The sequence below is a fragment of the Sphaerodactylus townsendi genome, unplaced genomic scaffold, assembly GCF_021028975.2.
Source record: "Sphaerodactylus townsendi isolate TG3544 unplaced genomic scaffold, MPM_Stown_v2.3 scaffold_1571, whole genome shotgun sequence".
Taxonomy (NCBI): domain Eukaryota; kingdom Metazoa; phylum Chordata; class Lepidosauria; order Squamata; family Sphaerodactylidae; genus Sphaerodactylus; species Sphaerodactylus townsendi.
The window spans coordinates 1-10,271 of NW_025950147.1; the positions used below are offsets into that span (position 1 = coordinate 1).

At 51.1% G+C, this 10,271-nt stretch overlaps 1 protein-coding gene across 1 annotated transcript; it reads right to left on the minus strand.

Moving 5' to 3' along the window:
* Positions 1-4,628: 4,628 nt before the first annotated feature.
* LOC125424948 lies at positions 4,629-10,211 on the minus strand. The gene is made up of 5 exons (XM_048482386.1): positions 9,475-10,211; positions 8,880-9,135; positions 6,728-8,623; positions 6,449-6,499; positions 4,629-5,357 (listed from the first exon to the last, which is right to left on the minus strand). The coding sequence occupies exons 1-5, from the start codon at positions 10,209-10,211 to the stop codon at positions 4,629-4,631; spliced, it is 3,669 nt and encodes a 1,222-aa protein (XP_048338343.1).
* Between the last annotated feature and the right edge of the window lie 60 nt (positions 10,212-10,271).

Genomic DNA, 10,271 nt, shown 5'->3' on the forward strand with positions numbered 1-10,271 from the left:
GTACTGCTATGAACGGCATTATTGTAAGCATATTCCGCAAATGGTAGTAGGTCACACCAATTATCCTGGTGATAATTAGTGTAGCAACGTAGGTACTGCTCCAATGTTCTGTTGGTCCGTTCCGACTGACCGTCGCTTTGCACGTGGTAGGGGGCGGCGACAGCCGAGGTGGTCCCCAGCAACCCCAAAAACGCCTTCCAAAATTTGGAAATGAATTGGGGCCCACGGTCTGAAATCACCTTATCAGGAGAGGAATGTAAACGGTAGACATGTTGTATAAACAATTTGGCCAGTTTGGGAGCTGAAGGAATGGTAGAGCATGGTATAAAATGCGCCTGCTTGGAAAAAAGGTCGACCACCACCCACAACACCGTGTTTCCGTTACTTTCCGGGAGATCCGTAATAAAATCCATGGATATAACCTGCCAGGGTCGGGCAGCCGCCGGGATAGGGTGCAACAATCCATGGGGTTTGCCTGGGATGGATTTGGCTTCTGCACATACTGGGCACCCCTTAATGTAAGATTCAATGTCTTTACACATGGAGCGCCACCAAAACTGACGGCAAAGCAGGTGCAATGTTTTTAAAAATCCGAAATGTCCCGCTTGCCTGGCATCGTGGCCAGCTAGGAGGACTGACTTACGAAGAGAAGGCGGGACGTACCAACACTCGCCTCTCCTCCATACACCCCCTTCCAAACGTAAGAGAGGGTCGGATTCTGCCGTGGGAACGTCTCCCCGACCCGCCTCCATCAGTTGATGAAGAAAAGGGGAAACGAAGTCCGGAATGTCCGGAGAGGGAGGGGTTTGTTGACTGGAAGCCTGAGAACGTGTAACCGCCAACCCAAGCTGAACAGGGGAAAGGATGGTGCGAGGGATGGCTCGTAGCGAAGAGTCCGTCCCCTTGGGTAGGCGGGACAAGGCATCGGCCAATTTGTTGTTTTTCCCCGGAAAAAAGTGAACTGTAAACTGGAACCTGGAGAAGAAATCTGCCCACCGCAATTGCTTGGCAGACATTTTCAGGGGGGTGGAGAGGGCTGCCAAGTTCTTGTGATCAGACCAGACTTGGAAGGGCGCTTTCGACCCTTCCAACCAGTGGTGCCAGGTGCTGAGCGCCTCCTTAATAGCCGCTGTCTCTTTGTCACCCACAGTCCAATTGAGTTCAGGACCTGAAAATTTTTTCGATAAGTAAGCACATGGCACAAGTTTGTCATCTTTATTTTTCTGCAAGAGGGCGGCTCCTAAAGCTTTGTCCGAGGCATCTACATGCACCACAAACGGTACATTCGGATCAGGGTGTTTCAGCACAGGTTCAGTGGTGAACGCAGTCTTAAGCAGGTGAAATGATTCCTGACAGGCAGAGGACCATTGAAGGGGCGCCCCCGGTTTTGCAGCCAAAGGCTCTTTACCCTTGGTGCGTAATAAATCAGTCAGAGGTAGGGCAAGCTTAGCAAACTGGGGAATAAAGTCACGATAAAAATTAGCGAACCCTAGAAACGACTGAAGTTCCTTGCGGGTCGTTGGGGCGGGCCAATCCACCACGGCCGCAACTTTAGCCGGATCCATTTCCAGACCTTCAGGTGAAATTCGATAACCCAAATAATCAATGGATGACTGATGGAAGCAACATTTGGATAATTTTGCATAGAGGGAGTGATCGAGGAGCCGTTGCAACACTGAACGGACCAACTGTTCGTGTTCCTCTAGGTTTTGCGAGTATATCAGAACGTCGTCTAAATACACCACCACCCCTTTATACAAAAAATCCTGTAGCACTTCGTTAATGAGAGACATGAAGGCTCCTGGCGCTCCAGATAATCCGAAAGGCATTACGAGATATTCATATTGGCCAAATTTAGTATTAAAAGCTGTCAAATGCTCATAGCCTTCGGCGATGCGTACTCGATAATATGCTTCACGTAGATCAAGTTTAGTAAAAATGTGTCCTTTACCGAGGGCATCAAGCAGATCCTTGATCAGGGGCAATGGATATTTATTTGACATCGAAACTGCATTGAGTCCTCTATAATCGGTGCACAACCTAAGTGTGCCATCCTTCTTCTTAACAAAAAGAACCGGCGCGGCATGGGTGCTTTTAGTGGCCCGCCGGATGAATCCACGTTTTAAATTTTTATCCAAGAAGGCTCGTAGCTCCCGTTCCTCTACCGGGCTCATTCTATAAATCCTACCCTTGGGAAGCTGTGCACCGGGTACCAGGAGAATCTTGCAATCAGTGTCTCTATGGGGGGGGGGGTAGCTGGTCACACTCCTGTTCCTCAAAGACTTTGGAAAGATCCCAATAAACCTGGGGAACTCCAGCTAAATCGGAACCGGGTGACACTTCGTTTATGAAGGATTCAGAATCGGTAGGATTTTCTGAGGGGTTCTCAGGTGGTTCCCCTTCATGCATGTGATCCCCGCACGGGGGTTCGGTAAACCGGACAATGCACTGCTTCCATAGTATTGTGGGTTCATGAGATAACAACCAAGGCATTCCCAAAACTATGGGGTGTTTGGCGACTGGCGCTAAAATGAAACTGCGTTGCTCCCAATGTTCTGCACATCGTAGAAGCACCGGTTGGGTTCTAAAACGAGCGGGCCCTTCAGTCCCTAATGGACTGCCATCCATTTGGGTGAGGGTAATGGGCTTGACCAATGCCATGCGCTCCAGACCAAGTTGCTCTGCCACCTGAGGTCTCATCAAGCAATGAGAGCAACCAGAGTCAACTAGGGCGCGAGCCAAAATACGCGTATTTTTTGCGGGGTTGGCAAGAGAAGTCATTAAAGTGATGGGGGCACCACCGTCACTCACCGCATCTGGCGCAAGGTCTCTGTAAAGGATTCAATGGTGTTGATGTTCAGGACAGCCGCCTGGCCTTGACTGAATTCCATAACCCGGGCGATGGGCCAGCATCTGCGGCGGAGACTCTGGCGGAGACCTTATCTCTGCGAGAGAGATGAGAACTCCGTTCCCATGGGATGGGGAGGGGGGATGGGATGGACAGAGTTATAACCTGTGCTTCTGGCGGGAGACTTTATTCCTGCCACGTCGTGTACGTGAGCTTTCTAGGATGTCTGAATAAACGGTCTTTTACACCAAAAAGCCTTTTATTTCTGCTTCTATGGAATTCCTTACAGTCTCCATCCGTCGGGGCCGACGATAGGCTCACCCCCCATCGGGATCAACGAAATCATCATCTTCCTCGTCTTCAAGTGCTGTTTTTGCAGTGCCCTGCTGTATTTTCGGTCCGGACCGGCGTGGAGCCTTTGCAGTTTGGGTGCGAGGAGCTGGAGTAGGAGTTTTTTGTTTCTTTGGGCAGTTGGCAGCCAGGTGACCCGGACCTCCGCAATAAAGACACAGACCCAACCGGCGACGGCGTTCCGATGTAGTCTCAGCAGGAGTCGTGCCGCCGGACTTTTTGGCAAGCGCAGAGGCCGGTTGTTTCGCTGGTGGTTTTTGGAGGGATTGTTTTCCGGATCTGGCACGGGTGAGACGGGTGGAAATCAACGTTCCGACTGTAATCCATTCTGCGATCATTTGAGGCTCACGATATAACACCGCCTTCTCTCGAATATCATCGTTTACAGCTCCAAAGAAATACTCGCACTTCATACGTTCCGGCCAATCAGGGAGTTTACTGTCGGCGCTGCCTCGGAATTCGCGGGCAAATTCAGCAAAGGGTCGGTTGCCCTGGTTTGATGGTCTTGACTGCATGAATCGTTTTTTTATTTTCCGCAGTGATCCAGAGATCCTGGAAGCTAAGACGGGAGACCCTGCAGCAGCCCAGCTACAGAGTGGGTTTCATCTGCCCCAAATTTCATATAGCTCCTACAAACCATTGGGCCGCTTCTACTATCTAGGACTGATCCGGAGATCACGTACTTTTTTCGCCTCGGATCTATAAGCATGTCATCAAATTCCAGCATATGGAGTACTCAAGTTGCAAAATGAAGTATGTTGTGCTTTGACGCTTGTTCAGTCGAAACGGGCTAAATAGGCGTATGGCGAAGGTAACCTCTGGCTGGAGCCTGCGCCATTCTCGGGTGTGGGCAGGCAGAGGAGCCTTGAATTATCGGCACGGGTTGCTGAGGAGCTTGCATCAGGGCCTGTGCGGGCAGCGGTGGCGGCAACTGTTCGAATTCTCCTTGGCGGTGGCTGAGTGGGACTCGGAATATTTCCATCCCCAGCCGCGAGGAACTACTGGCACTGGTGCGGGGTTGGGGGGCTGGGCAAGCGCGCCCCTATCCGCCTCATTGCTGTAGCGTTGGAGGGCTCGTACTCGCCCAAGGAGCCTTTGCTCACGACGCGCCATGGTAACCTCTTTTCCAGCTCTAGGGAATCTCTTGCCTCCTTTGGAGTAGCGCCTCCTGCCTCGGCCTGTTGTGCTGCTGCTGCTGTTGCTTCGCTCTGTAGTTTGTAACGCCTTCACACATCTACGCTTGATAGCTGAAGGTCGATCTAAGATTGTTCCATAACTTCTATCATGGACTGTGAGATCTTGTGGCACTGCCGCCAAATTTGCCGCCTCTCGTTCCTTGTCCATCTCCGCTTCTTGAACAACTGGCAAGCATATTGCACTCTTCCTGGAAGGCTTCCCGTGCCTTCTCCACCTCCTCATACTCCACCTTCTAATCACGCTTGGTTCTCTTCAGTCCTTCCATCTGGGCTTCCCATTGTTGCGCCTTCTGGGCAGCGGTTGGCACCGGGTCGCTGGTCGGTAAGGCAGTAGCTCCGAGGAGTTCCTCATCCTCTTCAGTTAGTTCCTGGATTCGGCTGTCATCTGGGAAGGTCAGTTGGACTCGGGAGCCGCGAGGCATCGGGCCTGTCGAAACACCCTCCGCCGACGGTAGAGCCGACTCTACGTAGTCTCGAGGTGCCAGGGGCCGCGGCTCTTTCGGACGCGCGCCGGTACTTTGCCAGTGTTCGGTCGGCGGCGGGTCCTCCAGATAGCGTTCCAGGAACTTCTCCAAGGACTCTTGGGTATCTCCATGAATGGTGGACAATCCCATCTCCTCAGGAAGCGCTTTCATGATCGGTTTGTAATCCATATGTTGGCGCGTGGTGACATGCTGTTCACGAGGGGCTCGATCCATCGACACCCCTCCGCCTGGATCGTAATACTCCTGGCGGACCTCTAGGCGTTCGGCGGACACCGTGCGTCTAGCCATCCGGGCAGCCTCAGTCACCTGCTCTTCGAGGTGTAAGAAGGCCATACTACGGCTAAGCCGAGGCTTGGAGAGGGTGACCAGGGAGATAGACTCCGCAGGTTCCTCATGTTCAGTGGAGACTGAGAGAGGGGGACCGAAACCCTCTTTGGGGGTTACCGGGCCCTCCTCGCATTCACGAAATTTCAACCTCTGCATGTTGGACGACATCAGGGGTTCACAACGTGGAGGAAAGTTGTATGAGATTCAGCATAATGTAGAGAACCAGAAAGGACCAGAATAGAGTAACCATTGAAGGATCTTTATTCTTAAGCTTCCATGATACACACACACGAGATGCTGAATCTGACTTTTCCCAAACAAACAGACTGCTTTTACGAGTCCGAATCCCCCCTCCTTCGAGCCCCAGACAGGTTCCCATGAAAGACTCAAAACTAGCTTCACACACATAGATAAGGAGTAGCAAGGTTAGCTTGCCTCACCGGGCACACAGCCCAGCTCGAGGAATCCCCCCCACAGCCGGGAAAGGACTTATGAAAAGCAGAAATTAACGGGGGCGCATTAATATCCTCTACATATACCCATTGGTTATGCCCGGAAGGATAGCCCACCCAAGAAACTAAATACTGCAAGCGTTTGCGTAAGAAACGGGAGTCTAGAATGGCGTCAATTTCATAATGCTTGTGCCCGTCAATAATCACTGGCGGGGGTGTCTCCGGAGGGTCGTGCCAGGCATCGGAATCTGGAGCCCGTTTGAGTAAGCTGGAATGAAAGACAGGATGAATGTTACTAAGGGAGTTAGGGAGTTCCAAACGAGCAGTCACATCATTAATTACTTTTGTAATCCGAAATGGCCCTATGAATTTCTTGCCCAGCTTGGAGTATTTGTGCACATCCCTGAGGTTTTTTGTAGATAAGTAAACCCACGACCCAACTTGTAACGGAAACTCTTAACGATGTTTGTCAGCCTGGGTTTTCTGCGACTCCTGGGCTTGCTGGAGGGAAGTTGAGACTGACTTCCATCCCTCTGCCAAGGATTGAATCCATTGATCAAACTCAGGGGGTTGCAACGCCTGGGATGGGAGTTGAGGCAGAGGAGGGAAAGAGAGTCCCGACACCACTTCAAAAGGGGTTTTGGACGTACTGCTATGAACGGCATTATTGTAAGCATATTCCGCAAATGGTAGTAGGTCACACCAATTATCCTGGTGATAATTAGTGTAGCAACGTAGGTACTGCTCCAATGTTCTGTTGGTCCGTTCCGACTGACCGTCGCTTTGCACGTGGTAGGGGGCGGCGACAGCCGAGGTGGTCCCCAGCAACCCCAAAAACGCCTTCCAAAATTTGGAAATGAATTGGGGCCCACGGTCTGAAATCACCTTATCAGGAGAGGAATGTAAACGGTAGACATGTTGTATAAACAATTTGGCCAGTTTGGGAGCTGAAGGAATGGTAGAGCATGGTATAAAATGCGCCTGCTTGGAAAAAAGGTCGACCACCACCCACAACACCGTGTTTCCGTTACTTTCCGGGAGATCCATAATAAAATCCATGGATATAACCTGCCAGGGTCGGGCAGCCGCCGGGATAGGGTGCAACAATCCGTGGGGTTTGCCTGGGATGGATTTGGCTTCTGCACATACTGGGCACCCCTTAATGTAAGATTCAATGTCTTTACGCATGGAGCGCCACCAAAACTGACGGCAAAGCAGGTGCAATGTTTTTAAAAATCCGAAATGTCCCGCTTGCCTGGCATCGTGGCCAGCTAGGAGGACTGACTTACGAAGAGAAGGCGGGACGTACCAACACTCGCCTCTCCTCCATACACCCCCTTCCAAACGTAAGAGAGGGTCGGATTCTGCCGTGGGAACGTCTCCCCGACCCGCCTCCATCAGTTGATGAAGAAAAGGGGAAACGAAGTCCGGAATGTCCGGAGAGGGAGGGGTTTGTTGACTGGAAGCCTGAGAACGTGTAACCGCCAACCCAAGCTGAACAGGGGAAAGGATGGTGCGAGGGATGGCTCGTAGCGAAGAGTCCGTCCCCTTGGGTAGGCGGGACAAGGCATCGGCCAATTTGTTGTTTTTCCCCGGAAAAAAGTGAACTGTAAACTGGAACCTGGAGAAGAAATCTGCCCACCGCAATTGCTTGGCAGACATTTTCAGGGGGGTGGAGAGGGCTGCCAAGTTCTTGTGATCAGACCAGACTTGGAAGGGCGCTTTCGACCCTTCCAACCAGTGGTGCCAGGTGCTGAGCGCCTCCTTAATAGCCGCTGTCTCTTTGTCACCCACAGTCCAATTGAGTTCAGGACCTGAAAATTTTTTCGATAAGTAAGCACACGGCACAAGTTTGTCATCTTTATTTTTCTGCAAGAGGGCGGCTCCTAAAGCTTTGTCCGAGGCATCTACATGCACCACAAACGGTACATTCGGATCAGGGTGTTTCAGCACAGGTTCAGTGGTGAACGCAGTCTTAAGCAGGTGAAATGATTCCTGACAGGCAGAGGACCATTGAAGGGGCGCCCCCGGTTTTGCAGCCAAAGGCTCTTTACCCTTGGTGCGTAATAAATCAGTCAGAGGTAGGGCAAGCTTAGCAAACTGGGGAATAAAGTCACGATAAAAATTAGCGAACCCTAGAAACGACTGAAGTTCCTTGCGGGTCGTTGGGGCGGGCCAATCCACCACGGCCGCAACTTTAGCCGGATCCATTTCCAGACCTTCAGGTGAAATTCGATAACCCAAATAATCAATGGATGACTGATGGAAGCAACATTTGGATAATTTTGCATAGAGGGAGTGATCGAGGAGCCGTTGCAACACTGAACGGACCAACTGTTCGTGTTCCTCTAGGTTTTGCGAGTATATCAGAACGTCGTCTAAATACACCACCACCCCTTTATACAAAAAATCCTGTAGCACTTCGTTAATGAGAGACATGAAGGCTCCTGGCGCTCCAGATAATCCGAAAGGCATTACGAGATATTCATATTGGCCAAATTTAGTATTAAAAGCTGTCAAATGCTCATAGCCTTCGGCGATGCGTACTCGATAATATGCTTCACGTAGATCAAGTTTAGTAAAAATGTGTCCTTTACCGAGGGCATCAAGCAGATCCTTGATCAGGGGCAATGGATATTTATTTGACATCGAAACTGCATTGAGTCCTCTATAATCGGTGCACAACCTAAGTGTGCCATCCTTCTTCTTAACAAAAAGAACCGGCGCGGCATGGGTGCTTTTAGTGGCCCGCCGGATGAATCCACGTTTTAAATTTTTATCCAAGAAGGCTCGTAGCTCCCGTTCCTCTACCGGGCTCATTCTATAAATCCTACCCTTGGGAAGCTGTGCACCGGGTACCAGGAGAATCTTGCAATCAGTGTCTCTATGGGGGGGGGGGTAGCTGGTCACACTCCTGTTCCTCAAAGACTTTGGAAAGATCCCAATAAACCTGGGGAACTCCAGCTAAATCGGAAGTGGGTGACACTTCGTTTACGATGGATTCAGAATCGGTAGGATTTTCTGAGGGGTTCTCAGGTGGTTCCCCTTCATGCATGTGATCCCCGCACGGGGGTTCGGTAAACCGGACAATGCGCTGCTTCCATAGTATTGTGGGTTCATGAGATAACAACCAAGGCATTCCCAAAACTATGGGGTGTTTGGCGACTGGCGCTAAAATGAAACTGCGTTGCTCCCAATGTTCTGCACATCGTAGAAGCACCGGTTGGGTTCTAAAACGAGCGGGCCCTTCAGTCCCTAATGGACTGCCATCCATTTGGGTGAGGGTAATGGGCTTGACCAATGCCATGCGCTCCAGACCAAGTTGCTCTGCCACCTGAGGTCTCATCAAGCAATGAGAGCAACCAGAGTCAACTAGGGCGCGAGCCAAAATACGCGTATTTTTTGCGGGGTTGGCAAGAGAAGTCATTAAAGTGATGGGGGCACCACCGTCACTCACCGCATCTGGCGCAAGGTCTCTGTAAAGGATTCAATGGTGTTGATGTTCAGGACAGCCGCCTGGCCTTGACTGAATTCCATAACCCGGGCGATGGGCCAGCATCTGCGGCGGAGACTCTGGCGGAGACCTTATCTCTGCGAGAGAGATGAGAACTCCGTTCCCATGGGATGGGGAGGGGGGATGGGATGGACAGAGTTATAACCTGTGCTTCTGGCGGGAGACTTTATTCCTGCCACGTCGTGTACGTGAGCTTTCTAGGATGTCTGAATAAACGGTCTTTTACACCAAAAAGCCTTTTATTTCTGCTTCTATGGAATTCCTTACAGTCTCCATCCGTCGGGGCCGACGATAGGCTCACCCCCCATCGGGATCAACGAAATCATCATCTTCCTCGTCTTCAAGTGCTGTTTTTGCAGTGCCCTGCTGTATTTTCGGTCCGGACCGGCGTGGAGCCTTTGCAGTTTGGGTGCGAGGAGCTGGAGTAGGAGTTTTTTGTTTCTTTGGGCAGTTGGCAGCCAGGTGACCCGGACCTCCGCAATAAAGACACAGACCCAACCGGCGACGGCGTTCCGATGTAGTCTCAGCAGGAGTCGTGCCGCCGGACTTTTTGGCAAGCGCAGAGGCCGGTTGTTTCGCTGGTGGTTTTTGGAGGGATTGTTTTCCGGATCTGGCACGGGTGAGACGGGTGGAAATCAACGTTCCGACTGTAATCCATTCTGCGATCATTTGAGGCTCACGATATAACACCGCCTTCTCTCGAATATCATCGTTTACAGCTCCAAAGAAATACTCGCACTTCATACGTTCCGGCCAATCAGGGAGTTTACTGTTTGCTGCTCGGAATTCGCGGGCAAATTCAGCAAAGGGTCGGTTGCCCTGTTTGATGGTCTTGACCGTATGAATCGCTTTATTTTCCGCATCCAGATCCTGGAAGCGAAGACGGAGACCCTGCAGCAGCTCAGCTACAGAGTGGGTTTCATCTGCCCCAATTTCATATAGCTCTACAAACCATTGGGCCGCTTCACCATCTAGGACTGATCCGATATCACGTACTTTTTCGGCCTCGGATCTATACATGTCATCAAATTCCAGCATATGAGCATCAAGTTGCAAAATGAAGTAAGGCAGTTTTGACGCTGTTCAGTCGAAACGGGC

Excerpts from the sequence above, each read along its gene's own strand:
- LOC125424948 (XM_048482386.1), bottom strand. The coding sequence starts at position 10,211 with ATGCTGGAATTTGATGACATGTATAGATCCGAGGCCGAAAAAGTACGT. Across the intron at positions 8,624-8,879 it reads CTCGTTTTAGAACCCAACCG|CTGGAGTTCCCCAGGTTTAT; the intron begins GTGCTTCTACGA and ends CTTCCGATTTAG. Across the intron at positions 5,358-6,448 it reads CTGTCGCCGCCCCCTACCAC|AGGTTGAAATTTCGTGAATG; the intron begins GTGCAAAGCGAC and ends TCCAACATGCAG.